Source organism: Melospiza melodia, chromosome 18 (genome assembly GCF_035770615.1).
Source record: "Melospiza melodia melodia isolate bMelMel2 chromosome 18, bMelMel2.pri, whole genome shotgun sequence".
NCBI classification, from domain to species: Eukaryota; Metazoa; Chordata; class Aves; order Passeriformes; family Passerellidae; genus Melospiza; species Melospiza melodia.
In genome coordinates this window covers 13,788,243-13,809,015 of record NC_086211.1, presented here as the reverse complement: position 1 = coordinate 13,809,015, position 20,773 = coordinate 13,788,243, and the positions used below count along the sequence as shown (strand labels likewise).

Genomic DNA, 20,773 nt, shown 5'->3' with positions numbered 1-20,773 from the left:
TTGGGGGCTGGAGCAGAGCCCGTGGTGACCCAGAGCTGGGGAGGTGCAGGGTGGGCAGCACAGAGGGCCGGGGTGAGGGGCTGCAGCTGGGGCTGGCTCAGGGGCTGCACCACTACAGCCCTTGGGGGTTTGGGTTGCTCTAGAAGGGTTTGTGCTCCCCAGGGCTCCAGGCAGGGCTGGGAGCAGTTTTGTCCCAGGTGCAGGAGCACCTCCCCAGCACAGGCTGTGCCTGAGGGGCTCAGTCCTGGCTGGAGTGGGCACAGCCAGCGAGGGGCCCAGAGCTGCAGCTGCACAGGGCTACAAGGCAAACCCACCCATGCTGCAGGCTCAGCCCTTTCCCTGTCCCCCCTCCTCTCCCTGCAGCTCCCCCAGGATCCCCCAGCCCCACAGCAAAGGGTCTGTGCTCACCCTGCCCTGGGGCAGAGCACGAGCAGCTGCCCAGAGACAGAGGCTCTGCAGGGACAGACAACTCAAAAAAGAGGTTTGGTTTAATTGAAGATGTTTAGAGAGAGGTTCTTCAATAAATAATGGGCTAAGGGGGGGGGACAGGGCTGACACCTCAGGACAGGGTGGTAGGAGGACACACAGACCAGTCACAGCTCCCTTGGGACGTGCTCGAGTAGTGGAGTTGGGTTGTGTGAGGGGCAGGGGAGGAACTGGGGACACAGACACACATCAGCCTCAGGCAGTCAGGAGAGAACGGCTTCATTCTGGTCCAGAGAAAGCAAGTGCTGAGGAAAAACAGGCTTGGGCTGCTAAAGAAACTCTAAACCCCAACAGATGTGATAAGGAAAAGTGGATAAGCAAAAATTCCCCAAACTGGTAACAAGTGAGGCTGGAAGGGTGTCAGGGGCCCTGAGAGGCTCTGGGGCTGGGAGGAGCTGCCTGCCCAGTGCCACTGGCACTGCTCAACTAGAGGGGAGCCAGGGATGGCATGGGATGGAAGAGGCCTCCACGAGGGCAGCCCTGGCACCTTGGGGCTTGAGGGTCTCACAGGCTGGGCTTTCCATCACTGCCCTGTCTGACTCCTCATAAACACCCCTTTGCCTTGTCTTTGAGCCCAGGAGGACCAGCCCCTCCCAGAAGAGCCTGGTGCTGCTCCCAGACACCAAATGTGCCAGCTGCTCTCCAGCCTGGCACCACTCACAGCTGCTCACCTCCTGCATCCTTTTATTAGTGAGACAGTGAGCTCCCACCCCGGGGCTGGGCACTGACAGGGCTTCCTGTGCCCACCCAGGCTGCAAGGTGCTTGTTGGCTCCTCTAAGGCCCAGCCTGCGCCATGTGTCACCCCCAGGGCTGCCCAGCCCCTGGCACAGCTGGCAGTGCCAGCCCATCCAAGCCCTGCTCTGGCACGGATCCCTCTGCTCCAGTCCCAGTTAAAAATGAGGTTGGAATCAGGAACATGGTGCTGAGCAGGGGAAGAGCCTTGGCCAGGGAAGGGGGATTTGCCATGGATAGAGCAGGGCCCCGGCCTGGCTGCACATGGGCCACTCAGTGCAGCCAGAGGCTCCTGGACAGGACAGGGGCACTGAGAGCCTGCCCAGCACAGCCCAGGGCAGGACACTGAGCAGCTGGGGCACCTTCCTCAGCAAGGGAAAGCTGCTGGGAGCTGTGCACACATCCCATCCCATCCCTCCAGATCCTGCAAAGTCCAGCCTGGTGCCAAGGAAGGGAGAAGGGCTCTGGACCAGACTCTACACTCCCAGCTCCCCTCCCCTGCTACATTCCATCCTGGACAAAGGCAGAAAGATCTATACAGTATAATACATATATATTTCACTATGAAATAGCAATTTCATTCCCTGCCTTCTACTTTATGCATCCTGAATTATATGCTTCTTTTTACATCACTCCAGAGGGCTGGTGGGGCTGGGTGGGTTCTCATGCGAGGCAGTTGCTCTCCCTGGAAGTTCCCACAGGATGCACCAGCAGCTGATGTGGCAGGACCTAAACATGATTCCCATCCCTCCCTTGCCCTGCCCCAGCTGCAAGGGCAGCCTCTGGGCAGCTGGGCTCTCCCAGTCCGTTTCAGTGGTTCCTCAGTGCAGACCCATGAACCCCCTGCGGCTGCTCTCAGCAGCTGTGGATGGAGCGGGAGCAGCAGCTGAACCCCCGACATCGATCGCGGGTATGGGAGGAGCAGACCGAGGGGAGAGGCGGGGACAGTGCAGCATGCACACCCAGTGGTGACACCAGAGCACACCGAGTGTGACACCCAGGGCACACCCAGTGGTGACAGCTGGGGCACACCCAGTGGTGACACCAGAGCACACCCAGTGGTGACAGCCAGGGCACACCGAGTGTGACACCCAGAGCACACCCAGTGGTGACACCCAGGGCACATGGAGTGTGACACCCGAGGCCCGCCCGGCCCGGCCTGCCCCGCCCACGTTGGGAGCCGGGGCTGCAGCCCCAAGGGTGAAGTTCTACCAAAGGTCAGGCCCTGAGGAACAGGGAGTCCCGTCCGGGGGCTGGGTCACCGGCCAAGAGCTGTCATCACTGGAACCAGTGCAGAGCCGGGTGTCAGGTGGAAGGAGAAACAATCCTGTGGGAAGAAAAGAGGGCAGATGTTTTAGGGAAACACTTAGGGAAGGTGTGCTGGGGAGCCACTGTCCTGGAAATGTCAGACACGGCAGCACTGGGGCTTCCACTCACTGTGCTGGGACTCTGGGAAAGGGACAGCAGGTTCCAGCTGCTGCTGGGTTTGGGCTCCACTAAACAAGGTCAGAATTTTAAATCCCTTTAAATGAAACCTGCAGCAGTTCAGCTGCTGGCTGAGCTGGAGCACAGCCATGCCCAGACCCCTTCCACAGCAGCAACGAGCTCACCCCAGGAGCTGTCCCAGCAGGGACAGTGGCAGGGACAGGAGCTGTCCCCAGCACCCACCTGCGCTCCCCGTGCGCCCCGTCCGTCACATTGTCCGGCTGTACTCGATGCTGCTCTTGGCAGAAATGCCAGACCAGGGCAGGAGGCTGCACAGGAGGCTCTGGGCCTGTCTGTAGATCCTCTGGGGGATGGAGCACGGGCTCAGGCTGGCCAGTGTGGAGCCAATGTGCTGTAGGTAGTCAGTGGGCACCAGTTAAGGACAGCAACACTTACACAATAACTCAGCAAAGATCGATCTCTCCTGGAGCTGCCCTGCCTGCAGGGACCCCACACAGTGGAAGCTGCTCAGCTCAGTCAGGTCTGCTCCTTGCAATCACTGCCTCCACCTTTCTGTCAAAAGCAGCTCTGCCCTGTAAAGGATGGCAGTTTGGGAATGGCAGCTCCAGCTTGTAGGAAATACCTCCTCTGGGCAGGTCCCTTTGCACTCCACAGAAGATCCTGTGAGGAGAGCAATCCATCCCCCTGCCCAGCAAGGTTGGAACTGACCAGCTACACCCAGGAAGGATCAAGTTTCTTCTCCATGATCCGTTGACCTGAAACAAATCCCCTAAGTCAGTGTGGGAGCCGCCTGCTGAGATCCAGGCCAGCCCAGGCTCACAGGGGATCCCAGGCCACAGGAAACAGGACCAAGGGTTCCTCTGCCCTGTTCATGGCTAAATCCTGCACCCTACAAGCCAAAGCACACCCAGAACTTTGGCCTAACACCAGCACTCGCTCTCACTGGCATCCAGCTTGCTCCAACCACCCTGCATCAAATAACTCTAACATCTCCTTCCTTCCAGCTGCACATAAACCCACACCTGAGCAGGTTTCAGTTCCCACATCTACCCACACTCTGCTGTTAACCCAGAGCAGGTTTGGCCTCTCTCAGCAGCCTGCAGGGAAAGGATATAAGATTGTCCAGGGTGGGTGCCCACCGTTGATGTACAGGACGTAGGTGAAGCCATCTTTGAGGACCCCTCGGATGGAGTAGTAATAGGGCAGGTAGTGGTGCTGCTTAAAGTCTCTGTTCTCATAGAAGTTTATTGCTGTGTTGTTGGTGGTGAGCACGTGCAGGTAGATGGCTTTGCAGTGGTCCTGGGCAGTGGTGGAGATGTGATCCTTCAGGCTCTCAAGCAAGAGGGAACCTGTTGAAGGGAAGGCAGCAGGGTCACAGTGTGTGTGCAGCCCCAGGGACCCTCAGCCGAGCCCTGCTGCACCAGGGATTGCTGATCAGGGATAGCTCCAACACCTGGAGACCCCAAACCCCACCCAGTTCTCACAGGACCCTCCACATGGTTTTCATACATGGTCTCACCTATGAGCATGGCTTCAAAACCCAGAGATTTTAAAGACACAAACCTCTGACTCAATAACCACAAGGATGAGGCAGAATTTTGTCAATGCTGCTCATCCCCAGCAGAGAACTGGCTTTGGGGAAGGTCAGTGACTCATTTTCAATGGTATCAGCTCCACCCCATACATGTATTTATTTTAAAGCCATTTGATGCAGCAGAGTCAAAACAGGACTTCACAAGCAGGTTATTGTATTGTGTCTGCTGAGCTTGAACCAAAATCTAAGAACTGCTGGGGTTTTAAGATACCTTCTAAGGGGGAGTGGAGACAGCCTCATCCAGCCTGGATTTGCTGCAGCCAGCAGGAAAAAACAGAGGAGGTACAGAGGATAATCCAGCCCCAAGAGACACAACCTGGGGTTCACCCACACCACCTCAACATGAAGGACCCAGCAGAACCTGCATGGGAGCTTCTTCCAGCAGGAGTGGTAACACCAGGCTGAAGAATCAGCCTGACTAACACACAGGGGAGATGGCTGCTGCTGTTTCACAATCCCCAGGGCCTGCAGGACCCCCTGGAGCACCCACAGGATTTCAGAACAGCACTGACTTCACATTTTCTTGATACTTAGTGAGACTCTATATCAGCCAAGACCAAAAAAACCACTGAGACATCAACAACAGAGCAGTTCAATTTTGTTATGAGCTATTCCAATCTTCTACCTCACAGACATCCAGCTGTCCTGTGGTTTAAGAACAGCAGAGAACTAAAAACCAAACTTTTTTACAAAAATCAGAGCAAATCTGAGCTTTAGTGCTCAGAAGCATGGCTGGAGTGAAAAGCCTCCTGCATGAAAGGCTACAGCTTCAAACACCACTAGGAAAAGTCAAGAGAAAGGTCAGAAAAGGCAGCAGCAGCTTTTTATAGGTTGTGTTGCTACAGGTGCAAGCTCAAAGTTTTTGAGAGAGCACAGCAACATGCTGTGCAGATGGAATGGATACAGGAAATACTGACTCTGAAAGGAGAAAATTCCAGCAAGATAGAACTGGGGGGAAAAATACGATTTGGATATTAGGAAGAGACTGACACCACCATAGTTTTACAGAAAGACCTCTTTACCAGCTTCTGTGATCATTCTGTGCTACCACTTTCTTCTTTGTACTGGAAAATTGTCTCCAGAGGCATTTTAATGGAAGGTTTAAACACTGCTCTCACCAAGGACTCTGTGGTAGTGTTTTTATGTATCCTCTAAGTTTATCCCTCTCCAAACATGCCTGGGGGAGAAGGGAGGATTTGGAAGTGCTGAGTTACAGCCATGTGCACTGCCAAACGTGGCCCATTCCCTTCTGCAGGTCAGAGATGCACATCCTGCCTGAAATGGCACCACAGGGGCAGCACTTGGTGACAGAACTCAACTGATCTAAACAGAGGAAAACCTTTCAGACTCCAGGATTTCAAATGGCTGCAGGAAAGTTGCATGTGGCAGCAGACATTCAGAGCTGACTTGTACATTTGAGATCTAATCAGGCACAAGTTACACTATTTTCCAGTTCCCTTTGTGGTTTTCTCACAGTTTGTTATATCTGTTGAAGATGAAAGATTAAAAGCAGCTCTTTTCTGCCTCAGGGATCAGACTGCTGAGACCCAGAATGAAAATAATTTCAAACCCTGCTTCTGGGTGAAGTTCTGACACTTTCAGACACTCTCAGCAGCACCAGTGTGAGTTTTTGGTGTGCTCAGCTGGCCCCTGGGAACAGGACTGACAAAGGCCTGTGCTCTGTGGAAATATTTGCACATTGTGTTGTGTCCACACCAGTAAAAAGCTCCCAGTGCACCTGCACTGCCCCACCTGGTGGTACCAGTCACAGGAAACCCTTTCCCATTCCCTCAGGGACACTGCAGGGAGGTACTGGAGCTCCTTCAGCCACCCCTGGCAAATGCACCAAGAGCTGGCACTGAGCAGCATCTTACCTATTCCATGTTTTCTGAACTCCTTCACCACTCCAAGGCTTAGGATGTAAGCAACTTGAGTGTCCACAGGGAAATTGGAAGCTAGGATATCTCCATCCTGCATAGAGATAGGACAGGTTTTTAATAGGGTACCTGGGGAGGCACAGGAGAAAGCAACAACCCTGCACTGGAACACCTGAAAACAAGGCTAAAGCAGGAAACTTCTCTTAACTGAACAGTGTTAGCTGGAGCTTTTGGGATGGAAGTTAAAATATCCAATGATGGAGCTATTCCCATTTTCACATCATCCTCCCAGAGGCAGAACACAAACCATGCTTGGGTTTAGGGACAGAACATGTTTGCTTTCTTTACCAGAAGGACTCAAAGTGCCAGCTCTGGAGCCACCCAGCAGGGTTTAGATCAACCCAGCAAGTCCTTGTGGCTGCAAGCTGCACCTGAGCTGTGTCAGCTGGGGAGGACAAGGAGCACATTCCACAGCCCCAGCTGCCCAGAGCAGTGCCTGAATAAACCCTTGGCTTTCAGCTGGTCTGGAACAAGAGCCTTTTGCAGAAGTTGCTGAAGATGCAGCTTCTGACTGTGATGAGCTTTGAGATGAAGCCAGCCAGCTGAGGTGAAGAGACCCACGTGCTGCTCTGTGCATGTTGGGTTATCGTTTAACCACAACACTGAGTTACATCCAGGAGGAGTTAGGCACTCCCTGCACTGCCCCTGCCTGTTTTTAGTGCTCTTCTCCCATGCTGTCTTCACTGACCATCTCTTCTTTCCCTCTCTCCTGCCCTCCCAGCCCTGTTATCTCTGAAGCCCAAGCTCTCTGCAGACAGGTTAGCTCCCCTCAGGGCTAGGGACAGGGAGGAGTTTCTGCAGGAAGTCACCAGAGTGACTCACCCACTACAGCTAAGGAAGCTCTTATGAAAAGAAGAGTTTTGTGCTCCCCCAGCTACAGCAGCCATGGCCAGGGATTATCCTGCAGGATCTGATCCCTCAGCTCTCCAGAGGCCCCAGCAGGAGGAGCCTCTGTGGTACCACACAGCCCCTCAGCCCTGCTCCATAAGCTGGAAACCAGCGTGCGCCTCACTGCTGGCATGAACTCAGACCAGGTGTCTGAACAGGGCAGGAAAACCCCACCCCAAACAGATCCATCCCCTTTCCCCAGGGCAGGGGTGGGTTCTGTGCTGCTGGAGCCCAGGGTGTCACACACCTCCTTGTGCACCTTGGTCCTGCTCTTGATCTCTGCCACGATCATCCCCACGATGGAGCCTCTGTAGGTGGCTGCGAGGGAAAAGAACTTCTTGTTGGAAGTGATGTCTCGGTACCATGAGTCAGGGTACCTGGAAGGAACCACAGACACCAAAGTCTGGGCATGCAAAGCCCATGGGAACAGGCACTGCAATCCCTTTAGGAGGTTCTTTCATGTAATGGCCTCCTGCCTTGATAAGAAAATCACATTTTCATCTTACAGCCTTTGCCCAGAGCTTTCACATCCATCTTTAGCAAGTTAATTTTAAATGCAAGATCCATCTGCCCTCATCTAAGGGTGTAAGGATCTCATTAATTTGATACACAAGTAAAAAAAAATGCTGCATATTGATAGGAAAAAAAAAATCATCACACCACCAGCCTCCAGTACTCCTCCTCCTTCTGCAGCTACTAAAGGAAACTACTGTATGTTCATTTATTTCCAAATGAGAGTTCAGCATGTCTTGCCTTTAAAAGAAATCTACAAACTCAAAACATTATAAATGCTTTTGCTGATTTGTTACATTTTATTCAATCTTAATTATAATCTGCTAGAATTCTCTATGAAGCTAAAGTTAAAAATCCATGAAGTCTAGAGCTGTGCTTTCCCTGGATGCTTTAGGCCAGAAATGTGTCAGTGTCCCCCAGAAAAGCTCCTGTGCTTGTGCAGCCACAGGCATTGCCCAAATGTGGGTGTGGGGAGCTCCCTGGGGCAGGCTGAGAGCAGCAGCAGGGGAGGAGCAGTGCTCAGCTCCCCGGGGGATTCAGAGCAGCCTCAGGACCAGCTCTGTGCCAGCCCAGCTCAGCCCTGAGGGTGCTGCCCCAGCCCCAGGATCCAGGACACAAATTCCTTCCACAGGCACAGGGATCCTTTCTCCTGCAGGTGTTGCCCTTCCCCTCCTCACTCAGCCTTTTTCAAGAAGCTGATCCATCCCTTTAATGACAGAGCCCATTCTCCTGCCCAAATGTGCACACCGGAAGATTCTGATTACTCCAGTACAGGCAGCAAAGGACTTTGGACTAAAGGACCCATGTTGGGCACCAATACATGGATTTGTTTTGGTTTAGGGTAAATTTTGGAGAGAATTTTTAAAGGGTTTTTTTTTTTTTTTTTAGGAAAGTAGATTTAATTGTTTGGTTTTTGTAATTGGTTTGGGAGAAAATATTGTTTTGGAGAAAAGTGGAAAAATAATTTTATTGATTAGAAATTTAATGTAATATTTAATATTTAAATTAAATATCAGTATTTAACTTCAAATATTAAATATTTATTAGCTATTTCTAGCTATTTATTAGCTATTACATTTATTTACATTAGCTATTACATTTATTTACATTAAATTTAATGTAAATTTAATATAATATTTAATAGCTAATAAATAGCTATATAATAGCTATTAATATTAATATTTAAGCTATTATATTAAATTTAATGTAAATTTAATATAATATTTAATAGATAATAAATACATTTATTAAACAATGAGATTTAAATAATATTATAATATAATTTTTGCTGTTTTAAAAGAGATTATAAATTTAGAAAGAGGTTTTTTGTTGTAGTTTGGTTTCTTTAGTTTTTTATTATTTTTTTGGTGTTGAAAATGTTGTGGTTTAGGTTTGGTTTGGTGGGTTACAGGTGTGAGTTGCTGGTGGCTTTTTGGGTGTTTAGTTTAGAGTAGGTATAAAAAGGTTTAAAGAAAAGAGAAAAAAGAAAAAAATATATAGTTTAGGGATTTTTTTTTGTTTTAGTTATTTAACCACAGTGCACAGAAGATTCCCACCCTGCTGCTGCCCTGAGGCTGCACAGAGCTGGAGCGGCGCAGGTTCAGCCCTTTGTCCCCTTTGTCCCCAGAGCAGCACGTACTCGATTGGGAACCAGTCTCCACAGAGCTGCTTCACCGTGTCTATGTCATCGTGGCACAGCAGGCGCAGGGTCACATCCGTCAGGGCGCTCGGCGGCACCTCCTCTGTCATTCACGCCTGCGGGGAGGAAACAGGGACAGCTGGGACACGGGGACACAGGAGAGCTGGGACACGGGGACGGCTGGGACACGGGGAGAGCTGGGACACAGGAGAGCTTGGACACGGGGAACGGGGAGGGCTGGGACACAGGAGAGCTGAGACACGGGGACAGCTTGGACACGGGGACGGCTGGGACACGGACACACAGGAGAGCTGGGACACAGGGACGGCTGGGACACGGGAGAGCTGGGACACGGGGACACAGGGAGAGCTGGGACACAGGGACACGGGGACAGCTGGGACACAGGAGGGCTGGGACACGGGGACGGCTGGGACACGGGGAGAGCCGGGACACGGCACATCCAGGGCTGATCCACAGCACCCCTAGGGGCTGATCCAACAGGGGCTGAGCCACAGCACCTCCAGGGATTGATCCCACAGCCCCTCCAGGGATTGATCCCACAGCACCACCAGGGATTGATCCCACAGCACCACCAGGACCTGATCCAACAGCACCTCCAGGGATTGATCCCACAGCACGTCCAGGGATTGATCCCACAGCCCCACCAGGGATTGATCCCACAGCACCTCCAGGGATTGATCCCACAGCACCTCCAGGGATTGATCCCACAGCACCACCAGGACCTGATCCAACAGCCCCACCAGGGATTGATCCCACAGCACCTCCAGGGATTGATCCCACAGCACCTCCAGGGATTGATCCCACAGCACCACCAGGGATTGATCCCACAGCACCTCCAGGGATTGATCCCACAGCACCTCCAGGGATTGATCCAACAGCCCCACCAGGGATTGATCCCACAGCACCTCCAGGGATTGATCCCACAGCACCTCCAGGGATTGATCCCACAGCACCTCCAGGGATTGATCCCACAGCACCTCCAGGGATCAGCATCACCTCAGGGCCTGATCCACAGCACCACCTGCAGCTCTCCGGGAGAAATGGATTTCCCAGGAAACTGAGTTTTCAGGGGAGATGAAGCGAAACACAGAAATAATGACCTCAAAGCTGTGTAAAAGTGGCAAGCCCAGCTCCCAGCTGAGCCTGAGCATCCCTTCAGCCCCAGATCCAGGCACATGCTGACCCCCGGGAGCACAGGCTGGTGGCTCTGTGTGTGAGGAGCACATGGCCACAGCCCTTCCAAAAAGAGCATTAAATGAGCCAACAGCCTGCCAAGTGTACCTTATGTTGCATGGAGCTCTTCAAATGTCCGTGCAGCACCAACATTTTGTTAAAACAAACCTGAACAAACAGCTTAAAAAGGAAGCACTGCTAGGGGAACGTTTAGAAAGTCCTCTTGCACAACCCTGCCATCTCCAGTGAGCACATACACAGAGGATTCCATCTCTTTAAAATGTTCAGTTCGTTTAACCTATGCTGGTGAAATGAGATCTAGTTTCACTTCCCCTCATTCTGAGCGCCCAACTCCTCCCAGCCCAGCACAGAGCACTCACACACAGAAATCCCAGGACACCTTTTCTCCACAGCCCTGCCACGATGTGCTGAGCACAAACACAACACTTGCTGCAATGTCTTCAGCCTTCTTTAACAAGCACCAGAGGGAAAGAAGCAAGTGATAGCTAAAGTGGTTGTAAAAGCATTTGCAGCACTGAGGGATGACTGGAGAACACATTTTAGGCATGGCAAAGCCCCACATGAGACAGACAAGGCGAGTGGAGACAGGAGGAGTCGTTTCCTTCATCTCTCTCACCCCGACCCTCCCTGGTAAAAGAACCAGACCAGGATGCAAATTAAAAAACCCAAAGCCACCGCCCTTAACAAAAATAAATCACTTAAAATTTTTACTTTCTTTTCCCAGTTTTAAGGCTCTCAAGTCTTGGTTTCAAAGTGCCAAGTTATAAGGGAAAAGCTGCACAGAGCAGTGTCTGTCTATGCCCTCCTGTGAAAAGGGATGCTCAGCTCTCCAGTGCTCAAGGGGAACAGATTTAAACACACTCCCCTTTGGACTGCATGTGCCATCTGAGCAGCTTCCACACAAATATTGGAACTGGCAAAGTTACAACTGCCACTTTGGGCAATTTTAGGTTGCCAAACTTACAATTTAGCAATTAATTATAAATTATAAAGTTACTAAACTCACTTGGACAAGCTCCCAAGCACATGGTGAGATTCCCTGGGTGTCCTGTGCAGGGCCAGGAGTTGGACTTAGTGATCCTGATGGGTCCCTTCCCCTCAGCATATTCTGTGATTCTACTCTGGCAGTTCCAGTCACTCTGTACAGAAATGGATCCCTTGTTCCTCTCCAAAGAATTCCTTAAAAAGCATCACAGCTATTTCCCAGCCTGTTTACTGAGCAGCCCACAGCATTCACAGTCAGCCCAGGTGCCAGTTTCAGAACAACTTCAGCCCCTTCACAACCTGCACTCCTTCCCTGCTGCCTTCAAATCTCCTTTCACACTCCCAGAACTGGCTCAAGCCCTGAGGCCAGACTTGGAATCTGTGTCCTGTCCCAGTGGTGCACACTCCCCATCCCCAGCCTCTGGTGACCTTTTAAAAGCCTCAGCTTCACCCCATGGGACCCTGAAGGAAGAAGGACAAACATCTGCTGGCTGAGGCTCATCTGACCCCCACCACTGGTTCTGGATGCTGTGGAGCCCAGTCTCAGCCCTGCTGAGCCATTTCAGAGCTGTGACACCACAGGATTGTTTTCCTTGCAAAGTTTCAGTGCTCCTATAAGGGAACTCCCCTTCTCAGCATTAATAAATCAGAGAGAAATGAAACCACCATGCCAGAGCCATGGTTTTGCTAATGAGTAGAAAAGGCAGAGCAGCACTGGACACATTCCTGTGAGGATTAGTCCATGTGTATTTAACACCATGTTCTCAAAGAGCTGGGCAAGCATTACACATTATCCTGGAGCTGAAGCCAGCCTCCATCAAATAATCCATGGCTGTTTTGTTGAACAGGATAATCCCCCTCCCCTCAAATTCACACTTCCACGGCTGGTTGTGTTTGCAGGGACTCACCCAGATGCTCCAGCACATTTAAAGGACATTTGGGACACCCATCTGGCACTGTGTCCTGCCCTGGGGGTCAGGAGAGCAGAGCTCTGTCCCTTCCTCCTGGCCAGGTGTCACTGCTGCTGGAGGAGCTGTGGCAAGTGGCTGCTGTGATCAAGAGAGAAGAAATTCCAGACAAATCAATTCCCTTCATGCCCAGGTGACAGCCTCTGGCTCTGCTGGATTCCTGGAAAAAGCCCCAAGAGCAGACCTGGCCCTGGGCACAGCCTGTGGCAACGCTGCCCTCAGCACAAACTCCTCAACTCAAGGCTCCGCCAACACAGTGACCCAATGAGCACCTTCAGAGTCAGCTTAAGAGGACAAAATACATGTTTGAAAGCACAAAATAAACCAAAACCCAGTATCAGTGTAAAACAAATCCCTGGAAGTGAAAAGGGCCTTTAGGGGTTTAGAGGCAGCAACATTGACAACACAAGTTCTGACCTTGAGACAAAGGGTGGCTCCTGTGCAGCCAAATGCAGGCTCCAGGGGCATGGGGTTAATTCAAGGTGTCCATGGCCACTTGGGAAAGCCAAAGTGAAGTTATCTCATTTCTTTTAATATCTTTTAATATCTTTTTCTCAGGTATCAGCCTTTGGTTCACATGCTGGCCCCGGTCTGGGAGGACGTGGCCAATGTCACCCACTGTCCCCTCCTGGGGGCACAGTGACCTCACCTTCTGTCCAAGCAGGAAGCACTTGTTCAGGAGGATTAGAAAATGAGCCAGCATTTCATATTTTATTGAACATTTCATGGTTACAAAGGGATAGTGCAGATAAACATTTGGGAAAGCTCTGAGGACAGCCTCACAAAACACTGCAGTCAGGAGCAAGCAGAATAGAAACTGAGCATTAATTCCCTTTCTTACCTAAAACCTGCAGACATTAATGCATAACAAATTCATTTCAAAAATACAGGAAAGCATAAAAGTTGTAAGCATTTTGACTAGTTTGTTGCCTTGCTCTATTGAAACAAATCCAGCAAAATATTTTGGCCTCAAGTGTATTGGGTAGTCTCGGAAATTCTTATGACAAATATTAGGCAGTAATGGAAGCTGGATGAAAAGAAATAGTAAATGCATCACTAAATAAGCCAAGTTGACACATAAATTAAAGTACTTTGTGAGGCCTGAACTTGCTGTTTAAAAATCATGTCATGAATCTTTGGCATCCACAAGCAGTAATGAGCTAAAGAACAGCATTTCACAGTCATCCCCACCACCAGCACCTCCTGAGCCCACGGACAGGGAGCAGCTCTTGTTTAGAGGCAGCTGCAGGAACAGTTCATAACATGGAGCAGATGCTTCACAGCTGAGACACCTCAGCTCGAGCTTTTCTCGAGAGCAGGAGGGTTTCACTCCCTCTTAGAGCTCCTCTATTTAAAAAAAAATCATAATAAAATGTACATAAGATCACACTTCTAGAGAGACAGGCAGCCATAGAGAACCAGCACAGTGTTCAATGAGGGATAAAGCCTGATGCTTTGGCAGACAGCTGCTTAAATGTGTTTGAAAATCACTTCAGCACTTCCAAACCTACAAAAACCCGGCCAAGTGGTTCTACAAGTTGAGATTTCCATTGTTTAGCACTGTTAGACATGTTTTAACAATGTTTCTGCCTTGTGTGTCCTGCAAAAATGAGATGGATTTCACCAGTGAACAAGATGTTGGTTTCATGAACTTTTATTTTGACTTCAGCTTCCAAGCAGATAAACTCATGAAATTCCCACATAAAAATTTTATCATCTAGCAACAAATATCACTGAATTTCCTAGCAGAATAAAAGCCAGGTAATCTTGGTTTGACTAAAGTCAAACAAATAATAACTAGGATTGTTTACAACTCTAATTCCCAGTTAGGGATGTATTGACTTTAAATTTAGTGTTCACACAAAAACCAAAGTGAAGGAATCTTCTTCACTTGCAGAAACAAAGCTGGATCAAAGTCCATCAATAGCTTTTACTTTATTTAAAAGCTAATTGAGATCAATTCATCCTACAGGAAGCAGCAGAGCTGCAGGGAAGAATAAAGAGGAGGCCTGGCAGGCTGTGGGTGTTTACAAACGGGTGCCATAATTCAGGGTGCCAATAATTGTCCCCAAGGCACCCCCAGCCAGCACCCCCAACATTAAACAGTGCAGATCCTCAGGATGAAGATTTTCACCCTCAGGAATTCAAAGCATTCACTTTGCTGGATTATTAAGGATTATCTGCTATCCTTGCACAGAAGGAAAAGATTAAGTTTCTGCAGTGGCTCCCAAGGACACCCCACGAAGGGGCTGTGACACCAAACAACCCACGGGGCACAGGGAGGGCTGCCTGTCCTGGCAGCTCCTGTAGGGCACGTCACAGGGCCTCTGTTTCACTTTACAGACATTCCCTGCACACAGAGATGGATTCCCTGTGCCCTCACAGCAGAGGTGCTGCTGCAGCATCACCACCAAATCCTTGTTTGCAGCTCCAGTCACCATCTGGACAGGCCTCACATCCCAGTAACACAACATTGCCAGGAAAGAAAAATTAATACCATTTGACATCCTCAGTCACTTGTAAGTAAATAGGATCAAACAGAGCCCAGAGAGAATCTAAAAGCTACCAAAATGCAGGATTGTAGCTGTGACTGAGCACCACAGCACCCAAACCTGCTGTTATCTCCCAGAACACGAGCAGGAATTTTCACAGCTCTAAGTCTCTCTACCTTGTGCTGTCTGGCACTGGGGATTTGATTTACATGAAACCTTTCAGTCTGAAGCAGCCTAATTCCACAAAGCAGTAGAGATTTCCCTGCTGCATTTCATTTTCAGCTTACTGTGTTTTTAGGTTATTGGTCTCACAGGGAATGTTCCACACACACAGCTCTGTCACCAAACTCCTTTCATTTAATACAATGAAAGTGCAACTGCATTTCAAAACATCCTGGATTCACCACCAAGAATCTCAAAGAGGCACTTCCAGGACTTAGGACAATGTTATCCAAGCAACAGGAGCCAAATTTTTAAAGATATTTAAATACTTGGCTTGACAGTTTCTCAGTACTACTTCAAGTACAGTCATGGAATAAAGAAATGTAGGTTGGAAAGACCCTTTGGGGTTAACCCAACTTAGATGAGGTTGCTCAGACCCACATAATGTCAGTGAGGAGCAAATCTCTTCACCCTGCCTGCAATCAAAGGCACAGCTGGTAGCTGGGGTATCAAATGTGCTGGCTGCACCAACACCCCCAGCTCTGCAGTGCAAGGACACCTGCCAGGGCATTTGTGACACTCTGCTAAGCCATGGAATGCTCCTGCTCCTTCTAGGAGTGCCCATGGGCTCATGTGGGACAGGCAGCACACAAAGCCCACAGGGCAGAGCTCCCCTCATCCCCACTTTGTTAACAAAACCCACAGAGCCTGGAGCCCGTGGTCACAGTCTGAGCACTGATTGTTTCACCTCCATCCCACAGGAGAGCTGCCCTGCACTGCCAGCTCTTCACTCCCTGCTCTGGAGTGAGTGAAACTCTTAATGAGAAATCTGGGACAAAATTCTGTGCCTTGGTCTGACAAACACACACACAGCACTGTGGGGGAAGCAGGCTCTGATTAGGGGACCTCACAACAGCCAGAACACCTTTTGATCCCTGTTTCTCTGCCTTTTCCAGCAGAATCAGAAGCACTGAGCCTCAAAGCCCCTCATGAACCCCAGGTCACTCAGGGGTGTGCACCAGCTCAATATTGGAGCTCCTCAATATTTAAATTCCTTCAATAGCAGCTTCTTCCTGTGTAGAAAACTGCCCTGGCACATGAGGAACACAGCAGGTTAATCCAGCCCTGCCACGGGGATCCCATCTGCCCCAAAGCACATCCCAAACACTCATGGGACTCTCCTGGGGACATCACTCTGGAGAAAGGAGCTTGCCAGTGCCTGGACTTTCTTGTCCAGTAAATCCACCCAGGGCAGTGTGCTTGAACAGCACCCCACAGTGGAGGCTGGAAACACCCAGTGAGCTCAGGGTGTTGTGAGGAAAGCTGAAAACCTGGGGTAACCCTGGGCTGAGATGAAACATCTGCACCAGTGAACTGTCAGGTGTCCTGAGCCAATTAATAAAGAATAAAATCTCCTGAGAGAGCCAGACCAGCATGGCAGGAGCATACACAGAACTGAGCCCAAAGTGTAACAATTGGACAGATAAAAAAGTCAATTTTGAAGAAAGCAGGCTTCAACCTGTGCACACAGAGACCAGGAACAGGCACCCGGATTTGGATCCATCACTGTGCTCAGTTCTGCTGTGATTTCAGACTCCCACCTAACACCAAACACAGTTGGATTTTACACCCTCCTCGTGTGGAACAGCTACAAGAGCTTGGCCAGAGCACCTTGAACTGACAGGCAGCAAGGCAGCACTGTCACACAGGCTGGGAAAACCCTCCTGGCAATCAGCCCTCCTCCAAAAGACTCACCCCAGACAGCTCAGAGTATTTTTCCTCAGCTCTGAAATGCTGAAAACACCATTCTAAAACCATATTTGTGCCTTGTTTAGAGCTCCACACCTTTTTCCACTCTGCCCTCAGCGAGGTGTGCACAGCACAGCACTGAAAGCCTCCAAGCCAAGCACCCAGAATCACTGCCATTAACACTCTGGCCTCCTGCCAGGAAGGATCAGGATTTGAAACAGTCCCCAAAAGGAAATTAAAAGGTGAGAAGGCATAATGTACTCCTACCTGTGTAGCAAGCAGTGGTCATTTATTAGAAATAAAGAACACTTACTGTTAGTGAAAATCCTGTTATACCCCTGATCTTCTGCACACTCAGAGCTGGACTTGTCAGACTTCCAGAAATCATGAATGTTTTGTATGTGGGTCACTTTCTGGGCTGTTCTTTCCCCTCACAGCTCTGGAAACATGACTGGAGCTGTGGATTTCACAGGAGCCAGTCCCCAAAGGAAGTGTCTTTAAAGCAAACTCTGCACAGGGCCTGCCTTCCTGCTGCCCCAGATCCAGCAATTCCTCTGGGCAATGGCAAACAAGAATCTCTAAGAGGGTTTTGCTGTTAAATCTTTTCTTGTTAAGAAGAGGAAGAGAAAATCTGCTTTGAGACAGTGGGGAGTTCAAACCCAGGGGTCACAGAAGAGGCACAGTGGAAACAAGCTTGGCTGGAGGGAAGATTTAATACACAGCAAGGTTCCTTTTCCTCCAAAAAACAAACAAAAATCCCCAAACAATCCATCACACCTGCAGGCCCGCTGTCCTTTCTGAGTTAGAATAAAAACCACACAGAAAATGTGTGCAGTGACTGAGAAACAGCCAGAAATGCAAAGCCCTGAGGAGGGGAATGTGAGGCTGCCTCCATTTCCTGCACTGTCCTCAATATGGAGCAGAACCCAAACCCTCCACCCTCACAGGGGACACCAGCACAGCTGCCCAGAGCTTGCTGCAAACAAGGGCTTTCAGATAAAACACATTTGAAAAAGCTTGAAAAGAACATTCCTTCCTCAGCTGTCACACAAGTGCCCCAAAGTTAACAGATCTCCAAGATTCTGACTTTAAAATTTGAGCTCAAATGGCTTCCTTTCCTTTTTCCCCTTTCCTTTCCTTTTTCCCCTTTCCTTTCCTTTTTCCTCTCTCCTTTTTCCAAGCATGACACTCTCAGGTTCAACTCAACAACTCCACTGCTGCTGTTTTAACCTCATAACATTTAAAATGGATTCTGGCACAGCTGCCTGCCCTGACAGCCACAGCAATAAGCTGAGAAGCAGAAATTTAAAACTTTGTTAAAAGCTGATGTTGGAAAACTGAGCAGCTCCTGTTCCTACCTGTCTGCAGGGAGGGAAGTGTGTGGGGGGACAGAGTGAAACTTGAAGCTCAGAAAGATTTTTTGCAACACTTTTTGAGGTGTTTTTTTTTGCAAAGTCTTTTTGAAGCCCCCAGAGAGGTCAGACCCAGGGAGGGAGGAGTGATCCCACTCTGAGTTTTGGGTTTGAACAGCACTTGGTTCCCCAGATTGTAGCCAAGGTGCAGATCTGAGGCAGATTTTTCTGCTGTCACCCTGACCAGGAGTTGGCTCTGAGCAGGTCAGAGAAGGGAATCCCTGCCCTGGGAGCAGCAGCAGGGCAGAGCTGCAGCATTTGTGACTCAGCCCTGCCAGGCAGTGCCTGAGTTTGCAGCAGGAACTCCTCAGGCATTCCCAGCAGTGCTGGCACCTGAGTCAGGCTCAGCCTCCCCGTGGATCCCCTGGGAGTGCCTGGGCTGGGGCAGGGGCAGGAAATGACAGAATGGCTTCGGGGGGCAGCACCAGCTCCCATCAGCTGCAGGCTGAGCCCACACTGACTCACAGAGCTCACTGGCCCAAGCCCTGCACTCAGAACAGCCCCCAAAATCCCTCCACCAGGAGGAAAACCCATCCCCAAACAAAGATCATCCTTACTGGGAAATAAATAACACCAGAAAATACAGAAGCAGCAGACTTTGTCATTAAAAATAAATGTAGATGCTCTGTTAAAAGCTAAAGAGCATTTTGTGAATTCCACTGGCAGCTCCCACAAAGTTTCATCACACCCAGCCCCAGTGTGGACAGCAGGAGACAGGATGGGTGACACTTCTTTGGGAAAAGAAATGAAAATTTAAAATGCCACAGGTTTCAGAGGCATTCCCAGCACAGCCACTTCCCAACGAGTCAGACACAAGATTTGTTTTATCAAACAATCTGCTGAGAGGAACAGCAGCAGCTTCAAAGAGCAAAACAAAATTGTCTCAGCAGCACTAAAATGGTTCTTCCTTTGCCACAGGTGTGGGAACACCAATTAGAGCAGTTTACATAATGTAAAATAATTACTTTGTAGTAATTTTTTAGCAACAGAAAAGTTCCTGCTTTAAAAGCCTGGTCCCTGTCAGGGCTGCTGAGGGGGGTGAGGCTGCTCAGCTTTATCAGATTTATCTTATAAATGCTCAGCTTTATCTGGTAAATGAGCTCACATGTTAATTATTACACACTGGGACACACCCAGCAGTGGGTTTGGGGTTTTCTTTTGGTTTGTTTTCTTTTTCACCTCACTTGGATAATCTGGAAGCACACCAAGCTCTAGTGCTCCCAAAATGCTCCCATAAAGACTTCTGAGGATCCTAACCTGGACTAAGGAGAGTCTGTGGCAGATTAAAATAAATTAATTACAAGAATTAATTAGATTAAAATAATTTAGGATGAATCCACAGTGAACAGAGAGTCCATTCAGCAGGTTCATAACAGCTCAATGGGAGAGGAGAGGAACAGAAATGCAAAAGTGGCTGAGGATCCTTTGGGACAGGGCACAGACCTCCAGGATGGTAAAATCTAAAATACTGACAGCTGCAGAAAGCTCCCACAATGCCAAAAGCCAATGAAACTGTAGGCTGGTAGGTAAGAAAAGGAATGGAGCTTGAAGGGATGAAAATTTTGTGTTGGGCACTGCAAGGGGGAAAAGCATCCACGCTCACAGTGAGAACATCAGCAAAGGAGGACACTGGGAATTGTCAGAACAAACAGAGAGGGGAACAGGATCCATCCCACAGAGTCTGGTCTGAGGTAGGCGCAGGTATTTATTGTCTCTGTGGCTGTGAGTCAAACACCAGAGGGGAAGGAAGCGCGGCCAAGGGTCGGGAGCTCAGCACGATCGCCCAGAACGGGCGGGAGCTGCTGCAGCACCAGAGTGGGGATACAGGAACGGGCACGGGGCGGGCCGAGCTCGGACTCGGTTACACCGGTACCACAATTGAACACTCACACAGCGGGACACAGAAATAAACATTCACACAGCGGGACACAGAAACAATCTGACGCCACAAGAGTGGATTGTCCATGGCTCCTTTCAGCTCCTGCCTGGACACAGCAGTGCCGGCGGGCTCCACACACCCGACAAACCAACCGGAGCAAGGCCGGCAGCTCCGTTCCGCCGCGGGGAGCGCCGGGCCCGGCCCTCCGCGGGACACCCGGCCGAGAAGGATGGACACGGACACGGACACGGGCACGGACGGGCGGCAGCAATGGCGCCAACTCTCCGTTACCGGGACGGACGGGAGCGCATCCCCAGCGCCCCGCACCCGACGGGCGGGGGGGCCGGGTTGCCATGGCGACTGCGCCCTGCCCGGCCCGTGCCGGGAGAAATGGCCATGACAAGGCCAGCCCCCTTCCCCAGCGCAGAGACGCCCCCCAGACCGTTCCCCGCTGACCTGGGAGGGGCGGCGGACGCGCCCTCAGCACATCCCGGGCGGCGGAACCGGACGGAGAGCGGCGGGCACGGACACCGGCGGCACTTCCTCAACCGGGCACCGCGCAGTAACGCGCCTCCCCATTGGCTGGCTGCGGGACGCGTGACCGCGGGCACTGCGCATGCGCACAGAGGCGCGCAGGTCTCCTGAGGCCACGTGGGCGGCGCCGAGCGGGGAACGG

The 20,773-nt window shown here is 50.4% G+C and overlaps 1 protein-coding gene across 1 annotated transcript; it reads right to left on the bottom strand.

The window, feature by feature from the left end:
• Positions 1-464: 464 nt before the first annotated feature.
• On the bottom strand, positions 465-20,660 carry NAA60 (N-alpha-acetyltransferase 60, NatF catalytic subunit). Its single transcript, XM_063171209.1, has 7 exons — positions 20,554-20,660; positions 9,237-9,352; positions 7,332-7,461; positions 6,134-6,230; positions 3,780-4,014; positions 2,888-3,069; positions 465-2,546 (listed from the first exon to the last, which is right to left on the bottom strand). Exons 2-6 carry the CDS (start codon positions 9,344-9,346, stop codon positions 2,913-2,915), a joined length of 729 nt encoding a protein of 242 aa, XP_063027279.1. The 5' UTR covers positions 9,347-9,352; positions 20,554-20,660; the 3' UTR covers positions 465-2,546; positions 2,888-2,912.
• Between the last annotated feature and the right edge of the window lie 113 nt (positions 20,661-20,773).

Bases quoted from the DNA above. Each gene is read 5' to 3' on its own strand.
- NAA60 (XM_063171209.1), bottom strand. From the start codon at position 9,346: ATGACAGAGGAGGTGCCGCCGAGCGCCCTGACGGATGTGACCCTGCGC. The intron at 4,015-6,133 runs GTAAGATGCTGC...TCCCTTCAACAG, and splicing joins GTTCAGAAAACATGGAATAG to GTTCCCTCTTGCTTGAGAGC. The intron at 3,070-3,779 runs ATATCCTTTCCC...ACTGGTGCCCAC, and splicing joins CACCCACCCTGGACAATCTT to TGACTACCTACAGCACATTG.